Source organism: Phaenicophaeus curvirostris, chromosome 24 (genome assembly GCF_032191515.1).
Source record: "Phaenicophaeus curvirostris isolate KB17595 chromosome 24, BPBGC_Pcur_1.0, whole genome shotgun sequence".
In the NCBI taxonomy this organism is placed as follows: domain Eukaryota; kingdom Metazoa; phylum Chordata; class Aves; order Cuculiformes; family Cuculidae; genus Phaenicophaeus; species Phaenicophaeus curvirostris.
Genome location: NC_091415.1, coordinates 6,448,166 through 6,465,882, shown reverse-complemented (window position 1 = coordinate 6,465,882; position 17,717 = coordinate 6,448,166). Strand labels below are relative to the sequence as shown.

At 44.7% G+C, this 17,717-nt stretch overlaps 1 protein-coding gene across 1 annotated transcript in view; it reads right to left on the bottom strand.

The window, feature by feature from the left end:
• Nucleotides 1–17,717, bottom strand: part of KDM5B (lysine demethylase 5B) — a 60,086-nt gene that overhangs the window by 8,743 nt on the left and 33,626 nt on the right. The window contains exons 13-22 of the mRNA XM_069876227.1: nt 17,495–17,614; nt 15,641–15,835; nt 15,089–15,270; nt 14,359–14,483; nt 13,889–14,039; nt 9,161–9,275; nt 6,381–6,736; nt 4,665–4,803; nt 1,852–2,031; nt 275–433 (exon numbers count right to left, since the gene is read on the bottom strand). Of these exons, the coding sequence (XP_069732328.1) occupies nt 275–433; nt 1,852–2,031; nt 4,665–4,803; nt 6,381–6,736; nt 9,161–9,275; nt 13,889–14,039; nt 14,359–14,483; nt 15,089–15,270; nt 15,641–15,835; nt 17,495–17,614 (1,722 nt within the window). The remainder of the gene's footprint in view (nt 1–274; nt 434–1,851; nt 2,032–4,664; nt 4,804–6,380; nt 6,737–9,160; nt 9,276–13,888; nt 14,040–14,358; nt 14,484–15,088; nt 15,271–15,640; nt 15,836–17,494; nt 17,615–17,717) is intronic.

Here is a 17,717-nt window from a genome sequence, read left to right as displayed (position 1 = left end):
CAATTTTTTATTTTCCTGCGCTTTGTTAGGCTTCAAGGATTGCCTGGTGAACTGAGGCTACTTCCATGCACAAAGACAACAAATATTTTATCTACTAAAAGTAATTTGGAGAAGTCTCAAGCAAGCATAGAAATCACAATCCCAGAGGTACTTCTGCAGAACAGCAGAGCAAGCAGTAAAAGAGTGGAAGATAAGTCCTGCATGGGAGTGAACAGAAACAAAGATACAAAGAACTTAGAAGAAACTGATTTGAAAAACAACTCCTGCCACGTACCGCAGATGCCGTGTCTTTGCTCTCGGAGAGAGCTCTTTCCAAGTCACTCAGGGTCTCTATCTTAGTGCTTTTCTTCTTCCCACTTGGCACTGGCTCCTTCAGCTTCTTCTGCTTTCTCTTCAGATTCAGCATCCCAATATCACACCGGGGACACAACACCTGATGGACAGAAAAGCACCATTGTCAGCATCGCTTTTCATGCATTTGCCCTGCCCTAACACAGCCACACACGACTGGGCACAACAGGGACTGCTGCAGCCTTTTCCATTCAAGGTTTGGGGGCTTGGATGAGATTATCCAGAAAACAGGGAGAGCTGGAAGGTTAAAACTTCAATTCTATAAAAAGGGCAGAGTGCAAACGGGCATCTTGGTTTGTATCAGAAACAGCACGACCAGCAGTTCCAAGGAGGTTATTCTCCCCCTGCACTCAGCACTGGTGAGACCGCTCCTCAAATCCTGTGTTCAGTTCTGGGCCCCTCACCACAAGAAGGATGTTGAGGCTCTGGAGCGAGTCCAGAGAAGAGCAACGAAGCTGGTGAGGGGGCTGGAGAACAGGCCTGATGAGGAGCGGCTGAGAGAGCTGGGGGTGTTTAGCCTGGAGAAGAGGAGGCTGAGGGGAGACCTCATTGCTCTCTACAACTACCTGAGAGGAGGTTGTAGAGAGGAGGGAGCTGGGCTCTTCTCCCAAGTGACGGGACAGGACGAGAGGGAATGGCCTCAAGCTCCGCCAGGGGAGGTTTAGGCTGGACATTAGGAAAAGATCTTCGACAGAAAGGGTGATTAGGCACTGGCAGAGGCTGCCCAGGGAGGGGGTTGAGTCACCTTCCCTGGAGGGGTTTAAGGGACGGGTGGATGAGGTGCTGAGGGACATGGTTTAGTGTTTGATAGGAATGGTTGGACTCAATGATCCGGTGGGTCTCTTCCAACCTGGTGATTCTATGATTCAAACGCCTGTGTATTTCACTTCCACTGCTGGATACCCTACAGAGCCTCCATGCAATTTAAGTCGCAAGCCCTGCGATACCACAGAGGATTCCAGGCACTGCCCTGCAGACCCATCTGTCCTGAAGGAGAGAGGAGGGCTAGGGGTAAGAGGGGCTCCATGCAGGCCAGGGAGTGTGGATCACTCAAGACCTGCAGGTGCTTAAAGATAAATTCAGAGAAGCCTCCCCACTGCCCCAGCCCCGCTGTGAGGTTGGGCTGTCACCATGCTGAGGTGGTGACACAAGTACAGACCCACACTCCAGTGCCTGCAGCCTGACACACCAAAGGAAACTCAGTGCCCAACACGTCAATGCTCCCATAATTCCTACTGAAAATGTCAAGCTGTGGCATGGCACACTCTCATTAGCCACTGATTAAAAAGAATAAAGAAAGTCTAGCTAAATCTTAATCTTTAAAAATGCTTATCACTAAAAGCATAGGTCAATCTAATAAAAAATAAGTTAAAATAAATCCTAAAACATTACTGTAAGTGTAGTTAATATTTACTGCTACTTCAGGAGTCAGCACTGTAACTCAGATGTGCTTTACCCAAGAGAGGAATGGTTGTCTTCTCCAGAGTTGAGGTCTCTTACCTCCAAGAGAGAATAAGGGGAGTTTTCACACAGAAATGTGTTAGCTGCACACTCCTTCCACGCTTGGACTTCCGACACCAAGGACTCCAGCCTCGGCAGGTAGTCCAGATGCACCGGAATGGATCGACCTCTTGTGACAAGTTCCACGAGTGTGTCCAGTACAGGCACACGACCTCCAACCTGTTGGATTATAAATTAAAACACGCTGGATGGACACAAGCTGTACCACTGCCATGAGTCACAGCAAGGCAACTGCATTAACTGCAGGTAGAGCTGGTAAAACAGAATTTACTGCTTAGACACTTCAGTCATTCCCACAGCTGTTATTCCAACATTTGTGCTTCTCATATTCTACTCATTAAGTACACAGACAAAAACTTGGGGAGGGAAAAAAAGAAACCAAATGACAGCGTGAAAATAAAAAAAAAAAAAAAGTCTGCCAACAATGTAAGCAGAGCCCCCAGCTAACAATCTGCATTCACAGCAGAAAAGCAAACTGGTTTTGAACTAGACCCAGAAGGCAAGTCCAACCCCATCCTGGCACGCTAAGAGAACCATCTCCAGTACCCAATGTGCTGTCTGAACGTGAGCTCTGCTCACTCGCTCAGCAGCCTGGGCCTAAGGCAGCCAAGAGGTCCAGCAGGGAAGCAGCACAGAGACATCATTTCTAGAAGAGGCAGTGATGCGAGACTGGGCAACGGCTCATCCAGAACAACCCCAGCACCTCCAGGAGCAAAGCCCCACAGCACTGGTACCAAGAAATTCCTGCAAGACACAGTGACTGCAGGCATTTACTAAAATCTTTGCAGACCTGAAGCAAAAATACTTGGCATGAACAAGCACATTTTTTCCATATTCAGCAGGCAGAATTTCAGAATCTAAACCAAGAAATTAGCAAATGCCAAGACCAATTCATTTAAGCTCTCTGAAGATGGCCCTCAAACAAAAGCTAGTATTACATGCTCGTTCCTTCAAAATTTTAAAGCTCAGAATAATTGATATTTTTAAACAAAAGCTTCTTAGCTCCGAAGAATTTTGTATTAGAAGCCCAGTTTAGTTCACGTAGGCTCTAAGATTCAAGTCAGATCAGAAGTCACTTCAAGGAAAAAACCTGAGGACAAATGAAAATATAAGACAATATTTGGCAACTTACATCAAAGTGCAAGATCAGGGCTGCCCTAGTCCCACCCCTTCCTCACCTGTGCAGTCCTGCTGAACCCTGGCTCGAGCACTCGCAAGGCTGAGCCATCAGCCCCTTCAAAGAGTCAACCAGGCTACTCCTACTCACTTGGGCTTGCACAGCACGGTGCCTGGCAGCCCTTGCAATGGTGCTAACAGGGGAGAGGGAGCAGGAAAGGAGGAGAGAATCAAGCTGAACTGAACTGTAAAAGCAGCAAAGAACCGAAAAACACAGGAAAAGAAACTGCATCCACAAATAAAATTGAAAAAAAATCAAGTGGGAAGTGCTAGAAGCCAAGGTGAAAACCCATCCAGATATTTTTGTTTAGAAGCCCCCAGTTTTCAGTCTCTGCTATCAGCTTTGTGCTCAGTTGAAGAGTTATTTCCGAGTGTGAACATGGAAACAGAAATCACACAAAGCTGGAAGGAACCTCAAAGCTAGAACAAACCTCAAAAAATGGAAGAGGATGAAGAGAAAAGAAAAGAAAGAAGAAACCAAGTAACTTCTATCTCAAAATTCCAACAGAGCCACTACAAAATTACAAGTATTTTAAATCTCTGAAATCAAAGGCCGATCATACAGGAATAGAACAAGAAACAGCTCTGAGACTGGCCATGCTCAGTGGTTACCAAATGAGGCAACACCCCTCAACCACAGGATGTCTGAGATAGTACTGACAACACCGCTGTGGAAACAGCACATGAATTCCACGGGGCCTCAGAAGAGGTGATCCCATGCCCAGCAAGAATTAATATCATCACCTACTTGGCGAGCTGTCGCTGGCAGTACATTATGTGAGGTGCATTTCAGAAAGGGGCGCTCAGAACTGGAGGCAATACAAGCACAGGACACTTGCCTCATCAGGAATATTCGTGAACCAGGAAATCTTGGGGGCTTTAAGAAGCTGGAGGGAAATTATTTATTTAGCCAAGTAAATGAAGGCTCTGAAGAGATATTGTTGATGACGTAAATGCTTCAGGGGATTTGTTTATTCAAGAATCAGCAAACAGAACTTCAGCGGTGTCCATACCACATGGTACAGAGGTGCAGGAAGATGTTGATTGTCTTTTACACTATCACTGGTTTTAGCTTGCTGATGGCATGAGAGCACTCGCTGAAAATAAGACCCGTTCCTTTAAGTTAGGACAGTGTTTGGAGTGTATCAGCAAAATCCCTTCCAAGACCATGGAAAATGTTTCATCATATTTAACAAGAAAGTGACTTTCATAAGAACACTACAAAGGCAGCATTTTTCTTTCCTCTGCAGAATGGTACACAACATTATGAGTACCAGGAATATGATCATTGTTAGTACTAACTGAGCAATACTTCCCTCCCGGTAAAGCTCCACAGTAAAACATCTTTTTAACTTCAGATTTTTGTTAATAGATCCTTTATGGATTTTAATGCAGCCAGTTAACTGTAGAGGTGAACGAATACAAATCAGGTCCAAAACCAGAGGTAAAATCAATAGTGCTCCCCAGGCCATGACCATGCCGTGTCTAAGGCAACAGATGTTCTAGATTAACCATTCTTAACTGCGGGGGATGCTGAAGCACCAAGTGCACACAGGAGACTGCAGAGTGGGTCTAACTGACAGCAGGTCAAACAGCCAGCAGCGTCACTCACGTACCTGCAGAGCTTCCACCTCTTGCATCCAGTCTTTGGCCTTCTGCACCGTGTCCTTCAGCGCCACTCCGTTCGGGAGGTAGGCTGGGATCTCCTCCATCTCCTTCACTGCTGCCACAAGGCTGCTCAGGGACTGCCGTGGTCTGTGGAAGCCAAACATCTCAGAATGTAAAACACTGCAACACAACTGGGGCTCTTCCACCCACGTGGCTTACGAAAACCGAAGGGTTGCACTGAATAACAGCATCATGTTCAGTACTAGAGACACGTTCTGTACAACCAGGGCCGTCTTAACGCAGGTATGTTTTTAGAAATCTGCTTGCTGTAGACTCTGCTAGAAATGCTAAAAATATTAAGAAATCTACCGTCTCTTTTTTCAAATATGAAACACATTTGGGCTTCAGGGATATTTAACATTTAGGAACTTTTAAATGGTAGAGCCTTGGATCCTCCTTGGACCTCAAAACAGAACCAACGAAGAGAATTCACACTGGAAAGTTAGGAAAGTGGGGGGATGGCTTTTATCTGTTTCACAATTTCATTCTGATGTTTTCGAAAATGTACAAACTCAACCGTGTCTCTATTTTGGAGGGTAAACCCAAGCTTATTTCGGTTTTGTGCTCTATGAAGTTGTAAACTAAATATACTACGGTTACTAACTAGTGACTGTTCTGGTTTGACATAAAGTAGAATTGGTTTTTAACTTTTCAGCTCGGTCTCAATTGAGTAACTTGATTTCCTGGCAGTTCACTGCCTGTGTTTCAGACAAGATTTCTCTCTAGGAGCGACAACACAGGGCACTGGGATGCAGAAAGAGCCACTGCGTGCCTGAACCCAGTTCCTGAGCTCAACCCAGGGCCTTCTCCCTATGCCCACTCTGCTGCATCTGTGCTAATGCAGCCATTGGCAGGGCAGGGGTGGAAATTTTGTAGATTTGTGATTTGTACATATTTTATTATTTTCTTAATAATAGAGTTTTTTGTCCGTAATATGATTATTACTATTAAAACTGGTTTTGTTCAGCCCACAGAGTATTTTTCCTTTCATTTATTCAGACTGGGTCAGGGCTAAACCGTGACAATGACACTTAAACCGTGACACCTAAAACACGTTTGTAATCAGGAGGCTGGGGCTAAAATTTAAAAAAATCAGGAAACCCAAGGGAAGAAACCTTGCACACAAGTTTGTGCCGCCTTTCTAAACTTAAAGCAGGCCACGCTGCTCTCCTCTATTTTACTTATAAGTCAGAAGGTCAAAGCAATGAAAAGAAAATTTTTCCCCATGAGGGTGTAATTGGCTTATATCCTTCTCCATTTCTGGATGAATCTCTTCAATGTTAGAAATGATCCATATAATAACATTTTAGCCATTGGTGGTGTATATCTAAGCTCCACCTGGACATGCAGCCCCCAGTGTGACACTGGAGGAGGGAAGAAGGTGGAAAGGAAGGAAGACGCGAGTCTAACCCCTTCCTGGTGGCAAAGGGAGAACTTGCACAATGACAGCGAGGCACCACAAACACTGCCAGCCAACACTGATTTTTAACATCACTCAGACACTCATCCCCCTTCTCCATCCCTATCTCTTCTGGACGGCACAAGTTTTGCCTTTGTGTTGTGAACTGCATGAACAGGAGAGCCCCTTCACAAGCAAAGCCCACTACTTCCATCTTACACAGCTTATGAAACTACAAAACACAACGCTAAGATTCAGCTTCTACCTGGCCTTTATGAGATTTCTGGCTTTGTCATCCCAGTGTTCAGACACAGTAAGGAGCTCCTGCAGCTTCGCCATTGCTTTCTCGACCGCTGGGCAGGGAGTGAGTCCAACACCTGAGTCTATAAGACGCCTCATATCATCAAGAGTAAGAGAGTTTTGGTCTGAGGAAGCGAGGTGCACATCCTCGAGCCAGCGTGCCTGTTCCAGACGTATCCGCAGTTCAGCAAGTTGGGGCAGATCAACGTCGAAGTCAAAGCTGACATCCAACAGCTCCTGAAGCTCTGCAGCACTGGGCATTTCTTCAGAAAGGAGTTTTTGGCTTTGCTCTTGAAAAGCTTCCACACGATCAAGAAGATCCTGAAATAAGCAAATCCAACAATAAATGAGAAGAAAATCCACTGCCAAGTCTCTTAAACTTACAAGTGCAAGCTTAAACATAAAGTGTAAAGCTTCCTGGCAAACACCAGGTTGCAAAGCACACAACGTGCACAGCGAATCCCCGTGACATTTGGAACACGTACATAATGCACCTCCAGCACACAGCGTGTACGTCAGCATCTCCCCATACACACTGTGTCCACCAGCTTGAGGATCACAGGCCAAGGGAACTCCACTCCTTTGAACCAAGAGACCGATGCCAAAAAGAGGAAGAATAGAAAGGATCAAACCAGAAATTTTAAGTGCTCCATCAGTGCTGTTTTCTGGCTTTGTTCTGGAATGATTGAAGTGGCTGAAGAACAGCAAGATTAAGGAGGCTTTGAAGAATGCTGGGAAGTGCATGGAGATTCTGGGGTTTCTATCTGCTGCATTGTTAAGGTTTGAGGTCAATCACAGAGTCCCAGTAAGCCGCAGGCAATTTACTCTTTCATGCAGTGTGACACCTTCTCTCCCTCTCCACAGTTCAAGAGCTGGTTGCCCCAGAAAAGTCCCTTGGTGGCTGTTTGTACTTCACCCAGGATAACAGACAGGTAGCCAGAGTAATCCTGCTGCAAAGGCTGGAATTATACCGCATCTAGGTATCCTGCTCAATGCTTCTAGTACTGGCTGAAATGCTATTTCAGCAATAAGTTTTTCCTTCACAGATGACATCTCGGCATTTTGCCTGAGAGATTTTGTTTGCCAGGGCAGGCAACCTCACCTCAAATGGAACAAAGCCTTTTTAGAGATAATGTAAACAGCCAACAGCTACCGGAAATGGGTTTGCAATTTAACAGCCTCATTTGCATGACTACATATCACTTAGGACTGTTGAGAACGATAAAAAAGAATATCCTAACAATATGTGTTTTTCTTTGCCCCATATTTCCCTGTTCAAGAATTCCAGATGGAGAAGAACTGTTTGCATGTCTGGCATTTCTGAACTTCTGCTTTTTCAATACTAAGATAACTTCCAAGTTACAAGGCTATAAACAAATAGCTGTAAATAGCATTGGATAACATCCAATTCACACATTCCAGACCTGATAAAGCTTCAAAAGCAATAGTCACAAAGCTGAGTTGAACTATTCTCATTCAAAGTGACACAACACTGCCTGGTCTCCCAGCATTGTGTGGATGCTTGAGAAAGCTCAGGAGCTGGACACTGTGTCTCCTGGTCCTAAAAGTCCCAAATATGCAAAGCCTTTCTCCTTTAAGACAGGAATTGCAGCTGCCTGGAATTTATGTCCATTTTTCTTAATTACCCTCAGTGTGATATGCAACATTTTGGCAAATTCTGAAACATCATCTTGAATTACTTCCAGCTTGTCTGAGGGCTAATCCCCTGGCGAGCAAATAATCAGCAGGAGCTGATGGTTGTGGGAGTGGGACGTGACTCACTGTCAGCAGCAGGTTCTCTGCTAGAACAAGTGTTTAGGTAGCCCAGGCTGGCACCTTGGCTGGGGTTATCTGTGTTGTTTTGTGGAATGTGGGCTGACAGCACGAGGGGGTATCTAATGCCAAGACTATGAGAAAGCTGACGCTGGATTAACAAAGAAGGAAAGTGATCTGAATGGGAGAACTGCCTCTCACAGCATTACTGAGTTTTGAATATCCTCAGAGAAACCTGGCTTCACTTGTAAGACTGGTTAACTGACCCCAGCTGTAGCTGCTCCCAGGTCATCTTGCTGCTTCTTTTGCATTACTTCATCCAACGTAAATGCTTTGATCCCCTCATGTAGTATAAAAATCTACTGACCACAAAACACCAGCAGGCCAGAGAGCTCCATGCTGATGCAACACCAGCAACAAAGCTGGTGAAAGGGCTGGAGAACAGGCCTGATGAGGAACGGCTGAGAGAGCTGGAGGTGTTTAGCCTGGAGAAGAGGAGGCTGAGGGGAGACCTCATTGCTCTCTCCAACTACCTGAGAGGAGGTTGTGGAGAGGAGGGAGCTGGGCTCTTCTCCCAAGGGAACAGGGGACAGGACAAGAGGGAATGGCCTCAAGCTCCGCCAGGGGAGGTTTAGACATTAGGAAAAATTTTTTCACAGAAAGGATCATTGGGCACTGTCAGAGGCTGCCCAGGGAGGGGGTTGAGTCACCTTCCCTGGAGGTGTTTAAGGCACGGGTGGACGAGGTGCTGAGGGATATGGTTTAATGTTTGATAGGAATGGTTGGACTCAATGATCTGGTGGGTCTCTTCCAACCTGGTTATTCTATGATTCTATAAACTCAGGTGCACGAGTTACTCAGGCGTGTCAGTACTTATTCTTGGAGCAAATAGCGAAAGAGGCAACGAATGGAGTGCTAATACATCCCTACACCAAATGCTCATGTTCCTTCCCCTAGAAGTTTCCAACATACCTTCAGTAACGGCGTCTGGCTGAGCACACAGGGCAGAGCATAGAGCTGCCTCACGAACAGCCGCAGTTCATTCACAGTCAGCTGATTCTGACACTTCCCTCCTCCGGAGCGGTACCTGCAATCACACACAATTCAACCTTGTTGGATGCCACCAGAAAAAAACAAAATAAAATCTAAGCTTCTTGAAATCTGCTTATGATTTCTTCTAAGTCAAGGTCTACTCACAAATAATAGAAGATTCAAAAGCATCCAAGCAGCCTAGGGCTGACATACATGGGAACGCTTCAGCTCACTGTAGCAGAATAAACTATTGTTGGAAATACTCTTTCATATTAAATAGCATTCTGGAACAGCTACTCAGCCTTGGAAGAGCACTGGTTATTATGGAATAAAATTAGGCTTTTTTCCAGAGCACAAAGCAATTGTGGATAAACCATTCAGTTCTGTTGCAACAGCTACTGTAGTAAGCTCTCCCCGTGCCCATACCAAAAGAGAGCAAATCCCAAGTCTGAATGGGTTTTATGTTTACAGGTCATGTAGGCGCTTCTGAAAAATCCTCTTTATGCTGAAATCATCATTTTCATTTTCATCCAAAAGCTTTGGATCAAATGAGTGGCTTACAAGTGTTAACAAATTGGCTAATACTAAAAACCTCTCTAAACTCAAGCCAGAATTAACTGGGTCCGAGAACTCTGAACAGAAGAGGAAAGAAATCTCTCACAATGCTGGCTCTAATGTAATCCACAATATGTCATTTAAACAAAAGGAGAACAACGTCCCAGCAGGACTTGCCAGCATGATGGGAATGGGAACACTATAAAATAAATTTTAATTTACCATTGTATGTTAAGGAAAGGTATATTGAAAGGATACACAACATCACACCAGAGTTCCAAAATCTGTAGTAAGCTAAACAATAAAACTAATTCAAAGTTTCAGGTGCAAAACAGGCTGGTTTATGGTCTGCAGTTTTCCTATTTGTTGTGAAAGTTCTGCAGAATCTTCTAGGAAAAGGCACGAGTTTTCTAAATAAATAAATATTTCTCAGACAATCGTCTAGATTAAGGTTGGAAAGGCCTTTAAGATCATCCAGCCCAACCTTTAACCCAGCACTGCCAACTCCACCACTAAAACCTGACCCCACGCACCACATGCACGCGGCTTTCGAACCCCTCCAGTGATGGGGACTCCACCATCTTCCCGGGCAGCCGTGGCTTAACAACCCTTTCAGTGAAGGAATTTTTTCCAATCTAACCCTCCCCTAACACAACTTGAGGAGCTGCGGAGAGCGATGAGGTCTCCCCCTCAGCCTCCTCTTCTCCAGACTGAGCAGCTGCAGGTCCCTCAGCCACTCCCACAACTCCTGGGTTCCAGCCCCTTCCCCAGCTCCTCTGTCCTTGCACACAGCCCCGATCACAGAATCATAGAATAGTTTGGGTTGGAAGGGACCGTAAAGATCATTCAGTTCCAACCACCCTGCCACAGGCAGGGACATCTCCCACCAGACCAGGCTGCTCAAGTCCCCATCCAACCTGGCCTTGAACAACTCCAGGGATGGGGCATCCACAACTTCCTTGGGCAACTAGTTCCAGTGCCTCACCACTCATCTTGAAGAAATTCTCCCTTATGTCTAGTCTAAATCTGCCCCTCTCCAGTTTATACCCATTCCCCCTTGTCCTATCACTACAAACCTTTGTTCAGAGGCACGTGCCCACACACACACACACACAGGTATGTATGTATGTACACAGCTAAACCACAAAACTCCTGTCATAAGATGGTTTTGGTAAACAGAAATTACATGAACCAAAGAAACCCCATTCACAGAAGAGAAGCCCATCCATCACCCGTCACTGTAGGGACCAAAGGAGATAGGGAAGCATGGCCCCTCTGCATTTCTTCAGGTACTACAGAAAGCATGGTGAGCAAGAGCCAAAGGATTTAGTCCAAGAGAATATTTATTAATTATCTTGGTCTTTTCTTCCCAGCAACTGTTGTGACACGCTACAGAAGATCCTCGCAGAGCACTGACAGCCACGATTAACTGTGCTTGGCCTTCCCAGCCGAGTCTACTGCCCAAACTGAGGATCAGAACAAAGTGCTCAGTCCATGAAGGGAAGTTTGTCAAAAGCATGAAACAAACTTTAGGCAGAATCCACAACCCTTCATGTCCAATACACGGCAGTCGGGATGATGAAGGCTGCCCAGCATCCTGCAGATAAGTGAAGGGCACAGAGATGAAACTGTATTTGACATAACATGTATTATGATTTTAAGCAGATTATTCACACCAACCCCGCACAGGACTCCAGGCTTGGGAAAGAGTGGCTGGAAAACTGCCTGGCAGAGAAAGACCTCAGGGTGCTGGTCAACAGTGGCTGAACATGAGCCAGCAGTGGCCCAGGTGGCTAAGAAGGCCAATGGCATCTTGGCCTGTAGAAGGAGCCGGGGAGGGATCATTCCTCCTGTGCTCAGTGCTGGCAAGGCTGCACCTCGAATCCTGGGTTCAATTTTGGGCCCCTCACTACAAGAAGGACATTGAGGGGCTGGAGCGCGTCCAGAGAAGGCAACGGAGCTGGGTAAGGGTCTGGAGAACAGGGGTTATGAGGAGCAGCTGAGGGAACTGGGGTTGTTAAGTCCATGGAAGAGGAGGCTGAGGGGAGACCTCATCACTGTCTGCAACTGCCTGAGAGGAGGTTGCGGCAAGGTGGGTGCTGGGCTCTTCTCCAAAGTGACAAGACTAGAGGGAATGGCCTTGAGTTGCACCAAGGGGGGGTTTAGATTGGACATCAGGAAAAATTTCCCTCACCAAAAGGGTTCTCGGGCACCAGCAGAGGCTGCCCAGGGAGGTGGTGGTGTCCCCATCCCTGAAGGGTTTTAGAAGACAGATGAACGAGGTGCTTAGGGATCTGGTTTAGCAGTGGACAGGTATGGCTGTACTCGATCTTAAAAACCAAACGATTCTATGCTTTGCATCTTCCTATGAGCACATTCCCTTCAATCTTTTAAGGGAAAAAAAAATAAAAAAAAAGAATAACCAATAACATGGCCAACAACATGGCTTTAACTCTAATTATGAAGCCAACTAGACTTTTCCCAGAAATATGCCAAAAAAGATCAAAAAAGAAACGGAGAAGGAAGGTCTAGAATCACTTTTAGGGTGAATGAGAAATGCAACCCAAACACTGCTTTGATGCTGTGGACTGCAACACGGGGTGGATTATTGATCCCCATCTGTAACACCGAAGGAGTTGGCAAGTACAGCTGTGAGAGAGGCCGACACACTGTGATGGTGACCAAAGAACTGCCCGAGTTAAGGAGATGAAGATAAAAATTGCACCCTACTTTTTCCATGCTGACAAAGTCAGGTACATGCCAAGAGCAAGAAGAGTCTCGGAAGAGTTCATCTGGCACAGAACAGCTTGAAAAGGCCTGGCTGCTGCTCCGAGTTCATCTTCAGGAGGCCTGAGCAAATACTAAGGATGGGAGAATACAGACTGGGGATGCCAGAACAAGATGAGATGGCTCAGCACTAAACAAAGGAAGAGATTAGGAGTGAACAAGTCCTTCCCCAACAATGTCATGGTGGAAGTCACATCTGTTGGAGTGCTGAACTTCTCATTTCCTCTTGTAATATCTTCACATTGCTGTAACAGGGGCTTCATTCTCTTGTGTTTGCAAGACAGTGAAGCTGAATTTTTATCAAGTCCTTGCTACAATAAACTTACACATGGATCACAAGGAAACAAGTGCTGGGTGTGATGAGCTACAAGATTCTTGCTGGGGCAGGCAATCTGCAGGAACCACACACGTGCAGCTACACCAGCACAAAGAGCAACTGCTCTGACAAACACCACGTTGTTGCCAAAACAGGCAAAAGTTGTCCAGATGGGACAAAAGAGAAACAGCTTTTCTTGAATTGCTTCACGCTGTTAATATTGTTGGACTTGAGCAATGTCGTCCTCCACACACATAAACCCAACATTTTCTTAGAAACCCATCATCCCGCAAGGCCAGGTACAGCCATTGTGAGGCCAGGTGGAGAATGTGCAACAGGAGACAGTGAATTGTGAGCCCCGAGAGAAAGGCTCATACATCTGCATAGTCCCAATCAAACTGATGCAATGAGGAGATCTGGCCTTGTCCTTTTGGATCTTCCGACTCCTTTTAGCTCATTTCAGACATGGAAAGTTCCAGCAGGACCAGGCAGCCAGTTCACAAAGAACGTGTTACCCAAACACTGCCCTCTCTCAAGTTCCTCAAGCAAATAACCTGCCTTAAAGATTTAACACAAGTGCTGTCATAGTATAAGTATTTATCAGAGATCTCCTACAGCTTTTCCACCACCATCAACTCAGGAAGTTAAGATGCTATGTTTCCACAAGGCATAAAGTACAACGAGTGCAATGACAAGGCACCAATGACAGATTTTTCGGTCCCCAGGGCAGAAAGACAAGCAGACTGTATCTTGTTGGGTCTTGCTTTGTCTGGAAATAACCACACCAATTTCTCCTTTTGGGGAACATTAGGATGAATTTACTGCCCTATTGTCCAACACAGAGGAAGAAGAGATTGAAAGCTCAGGATGTTTAACTCACTGCACGCAGTGAAGGTGAATCTCCCTGTACAAGACATCTCTCTCAAGAAGATTAGTCCTATAGAACACTCCCCTCTGGCATCCATCGTCAGTGATTTGATTTTGTTGCAAACACATGCGGTAACACTTACCTAGTTTGCCTTTTCCCATTAAGAAGTTGCTGCGCCACGGAGGCACACTTGTCTGCATCCTGTGTAACCAGTCTGAGGTGTCGCAGTAGGTCATTGTCTGGAAACTTTTTCATTTCTGATTCTTCTATCAAGGCCTTAAAACTGATGAGACCTTGGGGGAAAGATACTAGTTAACGAAAGTCTCCCTTTGTGGTGGATTTAAAATGGCAAAGTTGAAGAACACAGCAGGTTAAATATATTTCTATTTCAACTTCAGTTATATATTTTGTCATAGTGATTTACAACTTCCTTACACAGAGAGAGCTTAGCATAATTTCAGGGACTACAGCCCCTAAAATACTGACTTTAAAACACAAAATTATATTTTATTTCTTTTGATTGACGCAAAAGTTGCTAAGGTTCAGAAACTAAAACCTAAGAAATCAGCCATCTAAAAATCATGTGTTGCAGACAAAAGGCAAGATACGTACTTTTTTTATTGTTAATTTTTGCCTCCAGAGCTTCATTAACGTTGGAAGCCCATTCGTTGTATGATTCCGCACGCATCTTTAGTGCATTCATCATTGGATAAAGTTCCTCCAGGGTATAGCGGTACCTACAAGGAGCACAGAATTCAGACTCTTCACCAAAACCTTGGGGGAGCAGCAGTGTGGAAGGGAGGAGCATCAAGATGCGTTGGTCCATACAACACAGAAACGATCTTCTGTGCACCACCCAGAGTTAAGACTCACAACCACACCACGTTCCTCCTAAGACAATTTCAACCTTCCAATTGCTTCAAAAAGCCATTTCAACATTACAATTGCAACAACTGTGAAATTGTCTTAGGACAAGCTACATTCCTGCAGGACAAAGCCGTAACAAACAACAGAAGAGGAAATATGACAAGAGGAAGGAAAGCCAACAAAAGCAAAAATCTATTACTCAACAAGGGTAAGACATGATGACTTTGTCACTACACGTAAAAAGTCAATTTATCCAGTAATTTTTGCCCATTATAGAGTAAGAAGAGCTGATTGCTGAAAAGAAAGAGTCTTTGCATACGAGCACAAAAACAGCCCTTTGTTTGGGGACACAATATTTGCAAAGCAAAGACAGAAGCAGAATACCAGAGCAGTACCACTGCAGTACAGATTATCAAACTGCAGTATCTACAATAAACACTCCAGAACGCAGTATTATTTGCTGTCTAAGGCTTACCCCAGTTTATATTTGTAGGTGGGACAGGAACAGAGATCCTCAATGTGGTACAAGCATACCAGTAATCCAGGTTTACATGGACAATAGACAGCAGACATGAAACAGGTGGTTTTACACTTGAAGCACTGTCGTTCATCATCAGGAAACAGCTCAAAAGCCACTCTCTCCGAGTCAGTCACTCCCTGCAAAAGAGGCGATTATTCCAAGCTAAAATATCAGAAGCTAAATTTATCAAAGGAAAAATGAAGTTTAGAATTACGGCACTAAAACCACACAGACAGAAATCCGGTTAACGAAGAAACTAAGCTATTCTTATTAAATTACTGAAAGAACAAGTATTCCTTTAAAAGAGACATTCTGAACAACATTAAAGGGCAGATACTAAAGCACGATGCATAATAAACGATTCTTCACCCAAGTGGCCCTCTGAAATCAACAGTGCTACTCAGGAAGGCACTCGGTAGCCCCAAGCCATCGTCCGCACAGAACGAGTCCCAGCACAATTTTGTAGCACTGCTTCAGCTGTGCCTTCATTCCTTTCCTACAACTCACCAGTTTATCAACCTTCTCACGCAGCCTCTTCTCCTCTTCAATCATAATATCCATGTCTTTCTGAACTGTAGATGCTACCACAACATCAAGAACATCCGCTTTGGAAGCCATTTTACAGATCATCTCGTCGTGAGAAAACACACAGTAACGGCTGAGCAGACGATAATGTTCCACACACTGGCGTCCCAACGGCAGCTGCGTTGAGAAATATAAGTACATGCAAAGTTCATTGCAAAAACTACATCAAGACACTGACTTTTTATGCTACCAATGGAAAACTATCCAAATCAAAGGCCAAGACAAATCCTTCTAGCAACAATACTCATAATTTAGAATGGAAAACTAGAGAATTGAAGACCCTGAGCTCTTGTAAACCAGGACTGCTTATAACTCTTTCAGAGAGTGGACACAGTGGATTCGAGTTGTTTACCCCGGTTCACAGTGGGGAACACACTCTCTGGAAGGGTTCACAGTTAAGGGTAACTAAACCACTAAACTGCAGGAGGCTCAGGAAGGCCCAAGCTAAAAATACACCGAGGCTGGGGAAGCATCAAAGGGAAGTGTATGTACACTTGTCCAATTTGCCCCCCCAACAAAGGCAGGTGCAGCGCGCACTGGCCGCTCCTCTCAAACCACATGGCTGTTCCACGTAGGACACAAGCTGTGCTGCAGCACAAGAACTGCTAACTCCAAAAACCATTACAGCCCCTGACTAACCCCAAAGAAGAGGAAACAATTGGTGAACTGGGAGGTTACTCGTGGCTTTATTTTGAGGCTGCTCCTGGCCAGGCGGAGAGCAATGCTCAGGGTACAGTGGGCTAAAGTGTCAGAGACTCATGGAAGGGCAAGAAGAAAAACCAAAGCAACCGATATGTGAACACAGTCACAATGCAGAAAGTTTTCTTCCAATTTTAGTAATCTCTCAGTTCTAAGTAATGTTTTTTAAATCTAGCAACATTTTTAGATGAGCTACATTTACTAATAGTGAAGACTTCTCTGGGGAATAAAAATCAGAAGAGAAATAACTTAAATTATCAGTAACTTCAAAGTATCTTTCTGAGATTAGGCGACTGTGTGTCTGAGAAATCCACTGGGAAGGAATAAGTACTTGTAACTTTGAAGCAACTACTCCCCATTTGTTTATATTTAAAGATCAAAACATTAATAAATTACAATGATGTAATAATTGTAATGTGTGCCTGTCTCTGAGCACACAATGAGCTGAGTGAAGACACTTAGAAAAAGCACTATCCATAGAGTTCCTGGTCTGTAAACTTCCTCCTCTAAAATCCCAGAGAGCCTCTGGTATCCAGGAGGATGTACTCACATTGGATGCAATTCTCATTATATTTTCGCTAAGAGGACTATCAAAGTTCTTAACGTGTGTTAAGTGCATCATTCAATTTCACCACAGAAGCCAAACTAGAAATGAAGTCCAAGCTGACTTTGTTTTTCAGCTGTTGAAAAGATCCCTTGGAAAATTCCCAGTGCAATACAACAGAAACATTTCATTCCAGCTCTTCACAATTTGAATGGAATTTGGGGATGCCAAAGGAGTAATTCCAGCAGCACCTGTGCTTCTTGTGTTCTAGGCATGTATAGGACTGCGTCTACCTCCTGCTGTAAAAGATATATCAGCCCTAACACATCATTTCAAACCAAGCCTTAGGAACCAGAGAAAGCCCACAGCTGACTACATGAAAGAAATACCTCCAGGAAAAGACTACGCTTCTAGCCGCAAGCTCCTCTGATCTATGGACTAGATTTGTGCACCAGTATTAAATTAGAGCTGTACATCATCTAGGAACAACTTTGGAACCGCACGCTTTATGAAAAACCGGTTTAGGAACGTACCCAATCAACTGTGCAGAAGTTCACAGCTTCAGCAAAATTGAAACCCTGATTAAAGCCGCTGTGATAAGCTCTGGGAAAGGTGATCACAAACTCTCCAGCACACTGATTGGTTCGATACACCTAGGAGAAAAGACAGTCAAGCATTAGGTCAAACCCAAACAGAACTGAAGGCTGTGAAGAGAATCTTAGAATGGTTTGTGTTGGAAGTGACCTTGAAGCCCAT